This window comes from Camelus bactrianus, chromosome 2 (assembly GCF_048773025.1).
Source record: "Camelus bactrianus isolate YW-2024 breed Bactrian camel chromosome 2, ASM4877302v1, whole genome shotgun sequence".
NCBI classification, from domain to species: Eukaryota; Metazoa; Chordata; class Mammalia; order Artiodactyla; family Camelidae; genus Camelus; species Camelus bactrianus.
The window spans coordinates 70,674,772-70,691,842 of NC_133540.1; the positions used below are offsets into that span (position 1 = coordinate 70,674,772).

At 35.6% G+C, this 17,071-nt stretch overlaps 1 protein-coding gene across 7 annotated transcripts in view; it reads right to left on the reverse strand.

Annotated features, from left to right (window-relative positions):
* GRID2 (glutamate ionotropic receptor delta type subunit 2) overlaps window positions 1-17,071 on the reverse strand; it is a 1,297,966-nt gene that overhangs the window by 239,864 nt on the left and 1,041,031 nt on the right. For all 7 annotated transcript variants that reach the window (XM_074343780.1, XM_074343790.1, XM_010953544.3 and 4 more), the window contains one exon: window positions 14,387-14,525. In XM_074343780.1, the coding sequence (XP_074199881.1) occupies window positions 14,387-14,525 (139 nt within the window). The remainder of the gene's footprint in view (window positions 1-14,386; window positions 14,526-17,071) is intronic.

Below are 17,071 nucleotides of genomic sequence, written 5' to 3' on the forward strand. Positions count from 1 at the left end.
ACTCACCACCTCTGGGACACTATTTCTTTATGCAATAAAATGTTTCTTTTCCATTTTCATCCTTCAGCCTTCTCTTTGCTGAGTTAAACACTAAATCCCTTTAGTTTTACTCACAGGATCTATTACTCCCATTTTTACTTTGTAATTAACTAAGCCATCTTTTCTCTCTTCTATTGCAATTTTTTTGTGTAATTTACGGACCTTATAAATAGATCATGGTGGTTTAAAAGCTCTGAACGACTTTCATACTGCTAGGTGACTTGGGTCACTTTCTTTATAAACACCAATACTACATTCCAAATTTGTAATTGACAGATGACTCACTCTGAAACTGCCTTCATCCTCTAATTTTGAACTGTCACAGATACACACATACACACACACACACACACACACACACACACCCACCCCCAGAGTTTGATCTTTCCATCTCTGAGTGAATTATCACATATTTGTCCTTATTAAACTTCATCTTACTTCTAGTCACCTTGTTTAATTTGTCAAGGTCCTTACAAATTCTTACAGTGTGGTTCTAGTCAATAATCACCCCTACTCAATATAAAGTAATCTGCATATTTAATAAGCTTACTCCCTATTCCATACTTCAAACTAACACTGAAAATGTTAATCAGAATCAGGGCCAGCACTGAGTTACAGAAAAATTTCATTCAATATACCCTCCAAGGCTGACATTGAACCATTGATCACTACCTCACATCTGGACCACTAACAAGCTGTGATACAATAATACATAATATTACTACATAAAACAATGACCCAAATAAAATACAGTGTGCATTCAAATGAAGAATCAATAGTAATTTGTAATTTTTTCCCTATAAGGTCTTTTAAGGAGCTCAAAACATTAATCAAAGTATCAGATTATTCCTAGTGGAAAGAAACAACTGGAGAGAAAGAATTTATCAGAAATAACAGTAGCGCTAATTTAATAGCCTATTTGAAGACCCAATGAAACACTACTGTGGAAATAAGGTGTAAGGTCATTGTTTCAGTGGAGATTCTAATGAATCTAACTAAAATAAAAAATCCTGGCTCTTCAAAATAGAGAGCAGGGGGCCAGGTGTCTATTAATCACTGAAAGTTTCCCAAAAGAGATGTTTTCCTTCTTTCCAGTACATTAGGTCTGTGGATTTTTTAAAAAATATATTTTTTTGTATCATTCAGATAAATTATCCTATATTCCCAACTAGGTATATTTCTTTTTTTGAGAAATGTCAGCTAAAAGCATATATAAAATGCATGTACTATTGCTCAGAGTCAGGTCTTATTCATAGCCACTTGGGTTGCAAATGCCCAGCTGTTTTTTAAATGTGCTTCCCACCCTCCATTCAGCAGTGAATGTGGAGAGTTCTGCAGCATCTCTCTCAGAAAATGGCAATCATCATCTGAAAAAGCAGCCCAGCCAACTGGCTGCAGATCTCGTCCCTTGCCTTCCCCACGACTTCCCCTGACCTGGGGCATCTGGTGCTTTCCAACCTTTCCCTTGGGCTAAAAGATCAGGGTTGGAGAAATGAGGGCTGTGGTAGGGGTGTGTGGAGTGAGTAATTGTGTGTGTGTAGGGGTGGAGGAGAAAGCCATTAAAAATAAATTGACTGTCTTTACATGACAGGAGCTTGTGGAGGACCTAAGAGGATCAGAGAACTAATGGGGTCAAACAAATACTTTGTGGAAGTCGGCACATCAAATTGCTGGTGTGATGGTGAGCTGGACTAAGAAAGAAAGATGGGACTAGAAAAACAAGGTGAGAGAGAAAAAGCAAAACAAGAGTTTCCTTCCAGTTCTGTCTTCCAATCTAGGATTTCTTTTATTAAGTAATCTACACAAATATGTACATTTTTTATCATTTATCCCAGACCTTGTTTAATAAGATACCACATTTGTGTAGTTGATATAGAAGTTTATAGGTGACGGGGCATTGAAAAATAACTTAATTAAAACTGTTGAAAAAAACAGTTGGGGAGTGAGAGGAGGAACAGATCACATTTGCAAAGATGGAAAACTAAGGTACAGATTAGTTGAAAAACCTGCATTATTTAGCAGCAGGAAAGAGACTTGAACGCTCAAACCTAGGTCTCCAGTCTCCTTCAGCAGTGTTCTGCCAAACAAGCCTGCCTGCAGATTCCACTGTCGCTCACGCTTAGCACCTACTCTTCCTACATTAAGTTCATGAAAGCCCGGGCCATGCACACAGGCTCCTCTGCAACGACTGAACAGAGTACTCCCAGGTATAGGCGTTTTACCGCCTTCTCATACTTGTGGGAGATAGAATTTATTTATTCAGTTGACTTCAGGTGAGGAAGGAAAATAACAGGAAATAGAGAGAAGACAGGAATTTATATTCCCGAGTGCTTAATAGGTTTTTAGATTAAGGCTGGAGAGAGAGAAGGAAAGGAGGATTTGACTTGTTTAGAATAAGTCAGCTTGTGCAGAAGAAGGAGATCATCTGAGAGGTTGTGAGAGCTTATCAGTTTGGCAAAATTTTCATCTTGGTGCGCTCAGTGTAAACAGAGTCCATAGTCATGCTAAAATAGCCCTGTTCCTTAAATGCTCATTGAAGGGTGGCTTTGAAAGACCAGCACACTTCTGAGAGGTTTTTTGTTTTTGTTTTTTCAAACAGAAAGACGAAATCCTGTCTAAAACATCTAGATGGCTATATGTTTATAAAACATCCATCACTGTTGTACTTCAGTGCTTTGACAAGTGAGCCATTTCCACACTGAACGATATAGAGTAAGGAGATGAATGTCTTCCTCCGTCTGCAGTGTCTGTGTACCCTGAAGCTCAACCTCACAATTCTGTACAAAACCAAAACATAAAAAGCCCAACTTGCTCCAGCCACCTTGATTTTGGCTGCTCCTAATAAAGTGTGCAATTCCCCGCTGAGAGCTAAGAAATAGCCTCCTACTGGAAGACTGAAGTGGGGGAGACACTAAGGAAAGTCTGGAAGCAACCAACTCTGGGCTCCCTGTCTTATCCTGGAATAATAGGACAAAGAAACGGCTTTCATATTTCTTTCTGATTTCTTATGAGGTCTATAAACAAGTCATGGAGTGCCATAGTCTCGGGTCAGATTCTGAGAAATCCCTTTCTGGTTCATTTATTCAATATTTACTTGTAACCAACTGTGTACTCAGTAAGGGACTAGATAAGGCACTGTGTTGCTGCGAAGGTGATAAAACCATCCTCAAGAACAGACATTGTAACTGGGAAGATAAAACAAGTAGGATAATACTCCAGGACAAGGCTAGATAGAGTTCAGGGTGTAAACAAGGCAGACACAAAGGCATTCAAAACCAGAGCCATTAAGTTTGGTTATGAATATACTCTGTGGAAAGCTACACAGAGGAAGTGGTATATGAGCTATGGGTTACAAGAGGGGGAATTAAAGATGAGTTAAAAGGGAAAACCTGCCTGACGAGCAGATGTGCTGAGCCAGGCCTCGTGTTAGTCAGTAGCACTAACAGCTTGACCTTCGTGGTAGTTAATCAAGCTCAAGTGAGACAACAAAGTGAATCATTCCGGTAAGTCCTTACTTATGCTTAAGATCAGATAAGGATTGCTGATAGTTTTTTTTTTAACCTTTGTGGGAGTAAGTGGCTGGGCAAGAAAACAGCACCCATGAGGGAAGGCAGGGGTAGCTGTGTCAGAAGCAATAGTGGCGGCAGGGAACTTTGAGGTCTGGTTGAACCAAGTAAAAGGAATACTGTAGTATATGATATCATGGACAAAATGGTAAAAAGAATTGTTATCAGTACCATCAAAAATGGCGTGGAAGGAAGAGTTGTCCAAGGAACCTACATGAGCTTCTGGGAAACAAGCAGAAAAATGGAAACAAAGCCCAGGTAAGGAGTGTCCGGGAACTGTGCTGTTATTTATGTCTTTTTCCCCCATTTATTCTTTACACTAAACTTATGAAGTGGAACTCATTCTTTTCCTACCCTTAATGAAAATAAGGCTTAAAATGATTATGGAAAATGACAAGATCATTTAGCTACTAAGTGGGAGAGAATTTAAATGCAGATTTATTTGAATCCATGGCTTCCGGTGCCTGTTTCCAGGATACCATGTAACTTAGAAATATCTGGAATTAACTTAGCTAAATATAATTCAGCCATTAATTCTTTCCTGCAAAACTCTTTATTTTTCAAAAACCTGATGCTGACGATTTTCATTCATTCACGTATTCATGAATATATTATTTATTTATTTCATTCAATAAAGAGCTAGTGTATTTGCTAATTGCAGATGCTATGGGCCACTGGTGAAGAAAAAAGGTTCTAGTGCCAGACTGCCTGGGTTTACTACCCTAGCTTTTAGTTTTGTCATCTTCAAAAAGGAGATGAAAATAATATGTCTCCCTTGGAGCTATTACAAGCATTAAATGAGACAATCTACACAAAGCATTAGGGAAGTGTCTGTTACATAGCAAGCACTCAGTCAATGCTGGCAGCTCTTATTCATAATCTGTGCCGGGCACTCTGAGAGGCACTAGGGGCACAAATATGAATATGATGTAGTCCTTGCCATTGAAAAATTTATACTCTCAAAGAGAAGACACATGCATAATGACTAACTGAGCTTGTGCAAATGGAAGATGCCAGAAGAGAAGAATGGAAGTCTGGGTCACTTTAGGGAGTGGGAACAGCATGTAAATGCCACAGAAACATGAAATGCCCAACAAGAGTTTGGCTTGACTAGAGCATGAACAAGTGTGAGAATGGATTAACTGGTGTCGGTAGACAAAAAAGAGGCTGATCAGTTTTTGAAGAGTTAAGTAAACTCTGTTGATAGAGTTGAAGTTTATTTTGATAGAATGAGGTAATAATGGAGTTTTCAGAGCCAATTTTAAAGATGGAAGAAGGCAACTGTATGGACTCCACACTCTGGAGGATAAACTTGAATGGGAAGACAGTGGATAGAAGGAAGTAGTGGTTGAGGTAGGAGAAAAGAGAACAAGAAGTGAAGCAGCAGGCAGGGGAAGACTGGGTCTTTTACGGCCTCATATCAATGGAAGCAAGAAAATCAAGAAGAAAAGCAAGATTTAAGAAAATGGTGAAGAAGAAACAGGAGAGGGAGATACAGTCAGCCTCTCCATTTTGAAAATAGTTTGTTAATCACACAATATAGTCCACCAAGCAGGCTAAAGAAAAAATCATCAGAGCACATCAATTGATGGGAAAAAAAAAAAGCATCTGATAAAATCCAACACCCATTCATGATAAAAACACATAGAAATAGAAAAGAATTTCTTCAACTTGATAACAAATACCTACAAAAATCTTACAGCTGACATTATGCCTAATAATGAGAGAAAGACTGACTGCTTTGCAAGATGGGGAACCACGTAGAATGTCCACCCTCTAGTACTGACGTTTCTAGTCGGCACAGAAAAGGTGACAAAAGGAAATACAAAGTATACAGATGAGAAAGAAAGAAATACAACTGCTCACTTTTGTAAATGGCATGAAGATTTACATAGAAAATCCCCCCGAATCTACCAAAACTCCTAGAACCCCTAGAACTCACAGCAAGATCATAAAATAAAATCAGCAGATGAAAACAATTGTATTTTTATCCTAGCAATGTATATGTGGAAACCAAATTCAAAAATCCAATTTCTAATCACTGGGGGAAAAAGAAATACTTAGGTATAACTTTAACATATACAAGACTTATATGCTGTAAATTACAAAATGCTGATGAAAGAAATCAAAGATCTAAATAAGCAGAGAGATATACTGTGTTCATAAACTAGAAGATTCAACACACTAAAGATGTGAATACTCCCCAAATTTACATACAGATTTAATGCAATTCCTATTAAAATCCTAGTGATAGTTTTATGTACATACAGACAAGATTATTTTAAAGTTTATATGGAAAGGCAAAGGAAGTAGAATAGCTAAAATAATTCTGGGAAAAAGGAGTAAGTGGGAGGAACTTCTATACTCAATTTCAAGCTACAGTAATCAAATCTATGTTATTGGCAGAAGGACAGATATGTAGATCAATAGGACAGGATTGAGAATTCAGAAATAGACTCATACAATGTATCAACTGATCTTCCTTTACAAAGATGCACAAGCAATCCAATGAAGGACAGATAGTTTTTTCAGCAAATGCTCCTGGACATTTGAATATGCATAGGCAAAAGAAAAAAAAAAAGAACTTCAACCTAAACTTTACATCTAATACAAAACATAACTCAAAATGGATTATGGATTTAAATGTGAAATGTAAAACTATAAAGTTTTAGAAGAAAACAGTTGAAAATTTCGGGGATCTAAGACTTGCTTGAAAAGTCTTTGACATAACACCAAAAGCACAATCCTTAAAAAAAAATGGATAAATTCGACTTCAACAAAATTTAAAACTTTTGTTCTAATGTGAGACCCTACAAAGAGGATGAAAAGACAAGCAATAGACTAGGAGAAAATGTTTGCCAACCACATATCTGACAAAGAACTTGTATCTAGAACACGTAAAGAACTCTCAACAGTAAAAAGCAAATGATCCAATTAGAAAATGGACAAAAGACATGAAGGGACTTTTCACATAAGAGGATATAAGGATGGCAAAAAGCACATACAAAGATATTGAACATCACTAGCCACTAGGGAAATGCAAATTAAGATCACAGTAAGATATCACTACAGTCCTATCAGAGTGGCTAAATTTAAAAAATAGTGACAACATCAAATGCTGGCAAGGATGCAGAGAAATGAGATCCTGCATACATTGCTGGTGGGATGTAAAATGGTGCAGCCACTCTGGAAAACAGTTTGACAGTTTCTTAAAAATGAATCATACACTTAACACATTATCTAATAATTACACTCCTGAGCATTTATGCCAGAGAAAAGAAAACATCCCCACAAAAACCTACACATAAATGTTCTTAGCAGATTTATCTATAATGGCTAAAAACTGGAAACAACAAAACTGCTATTCAATAGGTAAATTTTAAACAAACTGGTACAACAGTACCATCAATTACTACTAAGCAATAAAAAGCAATTAACTATTGATGTATGCAACAACTTGGCTGGAACTCAAGGGCATTATGGTGAGTGAAAACAAAAGCCAATTTCAAAAGGTCACATGCTATATGATTCTAGTTATATAACACTCTTAAAATACTGAAAAATACAGGAGTGAAGAACATATTAGTGGTTCCAAGGGTTGGGGATGGTGGGGAAGAAGGGGTGGGTGAGTGTGTCTATATAGGTAGAAGAAGGGAGATTTCTGTAATGATGGAATCTGTATCTGTATTGCAGTGATAGTTACAGATTTCACACTTGTGATGAAATGGCACAGTACTATATGTACACATTGTACCCATGTCAATTTCCTGACTTGGATATTGTACTATAATTACTGAAGATGTAACCAGTGTGGGAAACTAGGTGAAGGGTGTATGGGTCATCTCTTTACTTTTAAAGAAAGTTAACTTAAATATTAATAGAACTTACTGCTTTATGACAGATTATGTATTATACATGTTCTGTCCTTCAAATTTTACTCTACTTTCTAATTTGCTCAAAATAGACTTGTGTTACTTTTATAAGAAGAAGAAAACATATTAAAATTGAATAAAAATAAGTCTGATTTCTTTTTTGACGGCTTAAGCCTAAAAGTAATTAATAGGCAGGATGGGATCCATGAATAGCAAACCTTGAGTTGCAAATTTTGGGCAAAATTGTATCTGAAAAGTATCCTAACCAGAGTGATTTCTAGAATTCCCTCACAATAGTAACTCTCTTCCTCCCCGTCTTTTTAACTAAGAGGTAGTAAATCACAACCTCTCTTTAAATATCTTAAAAGAATAAACTGAGGCAAAAGTCTTGGATTTACAAGAAATGTAAATATTAGCCAAGGGATATAAAGTTTCTCAAGCTAAATTTCTCTTAAATTACCCTTAATCTTTAGATATTTTCAAATAAAGAGCCCTTGAAACAAGAAGATATGTGGAACAGGTTAATATCAAGTAGAGACATACTGTTAAGTGCCATAAATATATGTACATTAGACACCTCTACTGAGTTTCCTGACACTCCTCCATCTTCTCCCTCCCACTCACCCTCCTCTGCACAGATAAAGCTGTCTTGCTTCAATGATGTCACTTTTCACTATCTCTAGGAAAAATTCCAAATTCCTTCACACTCTTTATCATGCCCTTTAATTTGTGATCCCACCCTCCTTTTCTATTTCATTTTCTGCTACTTTTACATCACCTGTCTCAATCCAGGAAGGAAGTTAACATATCTTGGTCATCTACCCTTTGCTAGATACTCTTTAAGGAGTTTCATACCTCTGCTATAAGCCACTCCTTCAACCCCTCGAAATTTATCCTTCAAGATCAAACTCTCAGATGATACCTCACAGAACTTCTGTGATGCCCAGTAGTGTCTTTCCTTTCTCCTCCCCTTTCTCTCCAAGTTACTGACTTAAATCATTCTTTCCCTTATGTTCATATAGCCTTTAATAAATAAATTTATCATAGCCCTATGTTATTGAATTCTACATTGCTATTTGCCCAAATAGATTGTTTCAGGGATAGTATCTAAATATCTTTATAGACTAGACACCCAGCACAGTGTTTAAATATCTACAGTTGACTCTTGCACAACATGGGTTTGAACTGTGAGAGTCCACTTAGACACAGATTTTTTACATTAAAATGATATATGTACTATAAATATATTTTCCTTATGATTTTCTTAATAACATTTTATTTTCTCTAGCTTACTTTAATATAATACATATTACACAAAATATGTGTTAACAGTTTGTGTTGTTGGTAAGGTTTCAAGTTAGCAGTAGGCTATTAGCAGTTAAGTTCTGGGGGATTCAAAAGTTAAACATGGATTAGCAAAGATTAACAAATGGGACTACATTAAACTAAAAAGCTTTTGCACAGTGAAGGAAACTATCAACAAAATGAAAAGGCCACGTACTGAATGAGGGAATATATGTGCAAATGATATATCCAATAGGGAGTTAATATCCAAAATATACAAAGACCTCACACAACTTGACATTAAAAAAAAAAAAAAAAACCTGCTTAAAAAATGGTCAGGGGATCTGAACAGACATTTTTCCAAAGAGGACATACAGATGGTCAACAGGCACAAGAAAAGATGCTCAAAACCACTAATCACCAGGGAAATGCAAATCAAAACCACAATGAGATATCACCTCACACCTGTCACAATGGCTATTATAAAAAAAGGTAACAAATAACAAATGTTGGTAAGGATGCAGAGAAAAGGGAACACTGGTGCACTGTTGGTGGGAATGTAAACTGGTGTGCAGTCACTATTGAAAACAGTATGATGATTCATCAAAAAATTAAGAACAGAACTACCATATGATTCAGCAATTCCACTTCTGGGTATTTATCCAAAAAAATTAATAAATAAAAATACTAATTTGGAAAGGTTATGCTATTTCGGATTTGAAATTTGAATAGAAAAGCTTATGCATCTCTGTGTTCATTGAAGCATTATTTACAACAGCCAAAAAACAAACTCAGAGAAAAAGAGCTCTTTGTGGTTATTAAAAGTGGGGAATGGGGAGAGTGGGAACTGGATGAAGACATTCAAAAGGTACAAACTTCTAGTTATACGATAAATATTACATTATTAGAGATGTAATGTACAACATGATAAATATAATTAATAGTGTTCTATGTTATATATGAAAGTTGTTAAGAAAACAAATCTTAAAAGTTCTCATCACAAGGAAAAATAATTTTTTTCTATTTTTTTATACTGTATTTATGATATGATGTTCTCTGAACTTATTGTGGTAATCATTCCATGATGTAAGTAAGTCAAATCATTATGTCATATACCTTAAATTTATATAGTACTGTATGTCAATCGTACTTCAATAAAACTGAAAGAAAAAAAGTTATATACGGATTTTTGAATACACAGGAGTTGGCACCCCTAAGTCTCACATTGTTTAAGGGTTGACTGTATATAGATATATAATTAGTTGAACTGACTGAATGAAACTAATATATTTATTTAGGAGTTTTTATAGTTAGGAATACCTTCAATTTCAAAAGTATTATTGTAATGATCTTTTTAATAGTAACTTACCAAAGATAGTTACATAGCTCCATGGGGGCAAAGGAAAGGAATAAATCGTTTCATTAGAGAACACCTGTCAGTTGCTACCATTCTCTCTTTCCCCAGACTGGGAGACAGACGTAGAGTTCTAAGCCCAGTGATCCTCACTGTGTAGAACTGAGAAAAACAACAGCTCAGTATTTTTTTTTCCTTTCCCAAATGTAGACAAATATGAATGCAAAAATCTTGTTACTGGTATGGGAGGGGAAAATGTGGTCTCCTCCAGTGAATAGAATATTTATGAAGCTCTTTTTGCATATGCTTGGGAAGAAATTCAAAATTAGTTTGCTTCAGTGGCTGCATTAACTCAGTATTTTGTTTAGCCCAACCTCAACCCTTATGAAGAATAAATGCATTAAACATAAAAATATGGAAGGATGTTGGGATCTCTTTGAATAGACCCAAGTTTACTTATTGCCCTAGAACATGAAAGACCTCAAGTTGACTGGATCACAGACCAATCTGACTGTAAAGTTATTAATGACTATAACCATACAACTATGGTTTTCCCCCAGCTCTTTTCACTTTTATATGTGAAATAAGTATGGTTTTGAAAATTGCATCACAATAAAGACTAATACAGTTCATGTTGATGATGCTATTATCCAATATTTATTCTGAAAATACCTTCAAAGCTTCACATGCTCCATTTCACCATAGCCACTTTTAACTTGGTTGCCAACAGGGAAGAGTACATTCCATTTTCTAAGTATTTGAAAACAATTTAGCTATGTGTTGTTACTGTTCAGTGACAATGAAAAAGCCCAGATGTCATTAGAATCTTATAGAAATTACACATACTTTCCTTTTTAGAAACTGAACTGTATATATCAAGAGTGTGTCGCAACCTGCCACATCACATCATACCAAGCTGCAGAACATGGTTATGTTGGGCTGCCCCATCACTGAAGGGATATGAAATTAAAATTTTGAGTTATCTTCTCCAGGGAAATTTCACTTTCAAAACTTTTATTAAAGGCAAGTGCCACCAGAAGGTTAGATGCCAATAAATATCTAATTTTGAAAAAGGGGTAAATTTTATAAAATATATTCAACTTTCGAAGAATAAATCTATTGGATTTCTCCTACCAAACTATGAGTTTCTGTTAACCACTTGTTTAAAAGTAGCTGCTTTCCAATCTCTCTCTTTCACTGACATACCTCTAACCACCTCGGCCCTTCCTGGTGTGGAGAAGTGACTTGAGTTTTAGAGATAAAGATGTGATTGGTATATGTTTGCTAATGGCACGGCAAAATTGGGCTGGGAAAAGGTACACAGATGAGTGTTGCTTTATTTAATCATGAGCAAACCTTGTGAATATAAACAATTACGAAGCATGATATTGAATGATACTGTGGAAAAAAGTTTTTGTTTTTTCTAAGAAAATTTAGACTTGGAAAGTTTGACATTATTTCCAAATGGAACTTTGAATGTTTCCAAGAAACATTGCAATTACGTTTACCAACACAGCTGAGGCATGAAATTAGAAGATATCTTTAAGTTTGGGGAGAGAATCAGGTTTTTAAAAAAACTTATTTGGCTCTGATTTTCCCCTTTCATAATCAGTCTAGTGATAAGATTAGAATGAAGGGGAGATTTATTATACCCACTATTGACTTTTCATAATGTCAGTTGGCATTAGAAAGAAATAATTTTTTTTAAAAAATGAATGCTTAGTTATTTTGGATTGTGGAACTACACTTGAGGGAAACATCATGTGCAATTATTATCTTTTTCCATTAGATTTTACTTTAAAAAAATCTATGGATGTAAAAATTTGATAGAGGCTTTTGTTCCCACTGCTACTGCATGAAAGTCTAAACACAAATTAATGCTGGCAAAGTTAGAAATGACTACATAGCTCCGATATACACACATCATGAGGTCTGCAACCTCAGTGAAGCAGTGGATCAAGCAAACAAATTGTAAGAACCACCAAGAGACAAATTACAACATAAGGAAAAACCAGTACGTAAGGTCATGGATTGGTATCGGACTGATGTGGGTTAGATTTCCAGCTCTGACACTATTGATTGTGTGATCTTGAGCATTAAACTCAATAAATTAGCTTAATAAGTTGATAATAAATTCTCAGTGAATGTATCTGTAATTTGTATTATTATGATTGTTATTGTCATATGCTGTATAAAGTCAATCATTTTATTTATATTTTTCATTTACTTATTTAAAAGTGTTTCAAAGTCAGATCTGAGTTACATAGGTTTTTAGTTTAAGTACACTCAAAATATAAGTTAAACATAATTGCTGACAGGTATATTAGTGAAATAAAATGTTCTGTTTAAAATTTTTAAGACTATTTTTCTTAATGTGATTACTATTGACTGGATATGCTGAGCAATCTTACTTTGAATGGCAGGTATCAATTATAGATGTAATTGGCTGATCTTGGGATTTATGCCTACAGAATTGGTCCAACACAAAAAAATCTCCTAACTTTTGATATTTTATTTCCTCAAACAAACTGAGGATTTGAAGACTGTCATTCTTTTACATCACTATGCTTAGAGTAAGTCTATGACACATCATTTATAATGTTCCCTAAAACAACTGGCCATACAAATGTACAAGGGTGTGGAATGAGGACTTAGTATGGTATAGTTAGAATCTAGGTTCAGGAATGAGACAGATTTAAGGTCTGGTCTTTAATAAATTACTTAATAGCTGCATGATTTGCAAGTTACTTATCTTTTCAACTTCAGTTCTAAAATGGGTTATTAATACCTGGTACGTATTTCAAAAGATGGTTGTAAGTTTTAAATGAGTCAGTGCATGTCAAACATTTAGCACAAAGTCTGGCATCTTGTGAATGCTCAATAAACGTTAATTATTAACTTCATAATTTTACTAATTCATTGATTTCTTGGAATTTTGTAATTATTTTCTTTGTTGCTTAGAATAGGATTCTGATGGGGTCATCAGTTTAAATCTTCCATGAGCTTCACTCTAGATCACTTATGGCACACAGAACTGGCTCAAAGGGTAGTAAGTTGAGAGGGCCTGAAGGTTCTGTGCCAAAGAAATAATTGGGAAAACAACTTGAAGGGTATGATCTGATGAGAGACGTTGGAAACATCATTTTAGCAAATGGATGAAATAACTGACTGTTACTATTATTAGATGAATTTTGGGATTGCAATTTATATACTACAAGCAATTGAAGAAAAATTACCTATTTCTTTGTAGATCATTAATTCTTGAATTTTTAGTATTGTGCTGTAATAATTTTGTAACTACTAATGGAATTCATTGACATACTTTTTTAAAGGCGAGAGCAACTCATCTTTTCTCTTAAGGACAAATAAAATCCCAAATAAATTTCTTGACAAATCTAATTATTATAATTTTGAGCTGTCAGTTTTGTTGAGAAATGAATGTTTTTTAACTTTAGGAAAATTCACACTACCTTGTTTTTGGATGAAGAAAACATTTTCAGAAAGAATTTTCTGAAACCAATATAGAGAACATTGTGTTTTAGTAAGGCAGAAGTTGTATTGTGGTGCTGACCTTATGGCCTGAAACCACATAAGCCAAACTTGCCAGGGTAAGTCAAAGGCCTCTGGGTTCTCAGGGCTCATGGGAAAGTTATTTGTGAAATGGAATACTGACTTAAACAGCATTTAGGATTTAAGGTACACCATAGCTAATGACAATTTACTACCACTGCGCTGGAGAAACAGCCGCAATAATGAGCACATTAGCTATAATGCAAGGAGACAGTGTAGTTTCATGTCTTGATAGTTACTGTCTCTCTCTCTGTCTCCCTACCTATCATCCGTCTGTCATAATCCAATGGCTCTCCACCTATTTACTCAGTGCATAATGGGACAGACTCAAAGCAAAGACTGATGGTGTCAAAGTTGAAATAAATATATTTTGATAATGAATCCTTTCTCTGTCCTTTATCATAATTTGCCCAGACAGAATCATATTTTATGGAAGTTAAAATTCTGAATGTGTTATGCTTCCAAGAAAATGTGGTAAGCAATATTCAAATTATACCCAGAATTTTATTTTATTAAAAAATAATGCTCAACCAATACCATTTTCTCAGGAGTTGGACTATGTTGTATTATCTACATATCACAAAATCAAGCCTTTGCTTAAAAGGAAGTTGAAAATTTATTATCAGACATCGTATACTTCTTTAAATAGCTTTGGCCACTCCTGCCATTTCTCATGTCAACTAGAATCTTTGTCTACTTACTGGATGGAGCTTTCAATGCGGGTGATAGTGAGGAAAGCAGCAAGGTTTGCTGTATAAGAGGAGATGACAATCAAAGCAAACAGCCACCAAGCCCCCATCATCATTCGGGTAGCCAGAGTTGTGTATGGGACTTCCCCACCTGTGGAGAGAAGCAAAGAGAATAACAGAACATCAGCAAATATTCATTGAAAGTCTGAGGTCATACACATTCAGTACCAAGTTAACTTCTAAGTAGTGATAAGTCTTTATACATAACAGCAGCATGGATCTCTGTATTTTGTTTATGTTCATCACTTCATATTTGATTCCATTTATGAGACTATATGAGACCCAAGTCAAAAAGCAGCATGATAAGTATTTAGTATAACATGTTTGAATGGTATTTATTCCACCTTTTTTTTCAACCCTAGAATTAATTATCCTCTTATTATAACTACAGGTGTACACTTTATATCCAAGAGTTTGATTATTCACTAGTTAGGCTATATTAATACTATTAATACTAGTTTAGTGAGTAATATTGAAAGATTATTTTTTGTTAAATTCCCTAGAATCAGAGGTTATTATTAATCTTGGGAACACACATACCACTGTTGGTTTCAGTACCATCACATTTGTTTTGTTCTACTCCTAACTGACTAGCCACTTTTCTACAGTCTTGTGGAATCTTCTTCTTCATCTTCTAAATGTTGGTATGCCCTTGGGCTCATTCTTCAGATTGCTTCTGTTCTCTGTTCACATCGCCCCCGCCAGCTAATCTCAAGTCCCCTGACGCTGAATATCATCTATACTGTACTTTGATAACTCTCAGATTTATATTTCAAGCTCTCACTCTCCAGAGCTATAGATAAATGCCTACATAATTTCCACTTGGAATCTAATGAGCATCTGATACTTATCATACCTGAGCCAGAACATTTTATTTTCACTCCTGAATTAACACCTCAGTCCGCACTATTTCAGGGAATAGCACCCCCTCTTCACTCTATTTCTCAGACCAAATACTTAGAAATTTTCCTACATCCTCTTGTAGCAAGTCCTGTCACCTTTACCTTCAAACTACATACCAAGTCCTACCTCATCTCATCACTTCTGAGAGAGGTGAGGAGGCAGGCTTACTGACCCTGGCTGGTTAACAACAAGGGGAAAAAGTGGCAGGCTGTTAAAAAACAAGTTGTTTCTTTTATCCCACAGCTGGCACCTTGGTTGCAAGGACGCAGCCATGCAGCAAGACATTTTATGTTCCACGACTGCTACATCAGTCCCAAGGACACCCCAGTATCTCCTTCTTTGTTCCCTTTTTATTCACAGAAGTTTCTGTTTAAGGGCTGAACTCCAGGAGAGGAAAGAGCCTTAAAAAAAGATGACTGGCACCACTGGAATAAAGATAACGATGGCAGGGGCTTCCAATAAAAGACCCTGTGGACAGACTGGAGTCTGGAGCTGTCTCCACCAGCTACCTGGCTATTGGCTGCCCTCTCGAGTGTTTTCTTTTTTTTCCCTTCTCTCTCTGAGAAAAAAAGAAGCTCTTTTTTATTTTTCTTCTTCTCTTTTTCACTTTATCTCTCTGTATCAATTCTTTCTCAATTGGCAGGAAAGGACCCACACGTTTAGGGGGGACGCTCACACATCTGGTGGCCTTTCCGATTCAGGTCTCCATCGGCTAACACTTCCAGTGCGGTCACAGCTTCGTCGTACTCCTGAACTGCTTCAGTGCTTTGCTTGCTTACATTCTAGGCACTACCACTCCTGTGTCTACCACCGTGGTGCTCTTTAAAAATGAAAATGAAATCATGATACTCCCCTGATCAAAACTCAGATTACTGAGACTCGCAGAAAGGAAGAAAATCTCTACCAAGACCTACCAGGTCTTACATGAACTGATCTCAGATTTACTTCCTGACTTATCTTTTTTTACTCTCTCAATGGCCTTCTCACAATTTTTTATATGAAGCTATGTTGATTTCTGTCTTAGGGCCTTTGCACTTGCAATTTTTAGGTCTGGAATTCTCTTCTTTCATTTAAAAATGATTTTCCCTATAATTTATTTAAGCTTCTCTTCAGATACTTCACAAACATCTTATCACCATTCTATCTAAAGTAATGTCCCACAACCCCATTCTTTCAGTCACCTTCTTTTTATTAAATCATAATTTATCATATATTTTATGTATTTTTGTTTTTTTCCTCTTCCTTATAGTATAGTTTCTAGTATAGGAACAGTTCCTGCCTCATATTAGGTGAGTAAATATTTGTTAAATGAATATATGTTTTATATGACGTTAACAATCCTTCTAAAATAAATTAGGTTTATACTAAGAGTAGAAATAAAGAGATATAATACTACATTCGCCTAGGTACATCAATATGTGAATGGCTTAATAGGATTCAATTAATTATCACATAGGGCAGATTTTTATGTCAGCCACAAATTCTCACTGTATAATATCTCTAAATTTTCAGTATAGTGCAAACATGCCCTTTGGGTATGGCCTGAGCTATTTTCCTGATGTAATATACTCAAAAAAGGCTAACCTCTGATCTCTGGAACACATTTTCCAAAAGCAGTTATAATGCATTTTAGATACTTCTTCAAAGAGAAGGAAATATTCACTCAGCTTTTAAAAGATGAAAGCAAAAGAAAATATTTATTTTTAAACCAAATGGGGACTTCCAAGACAAATG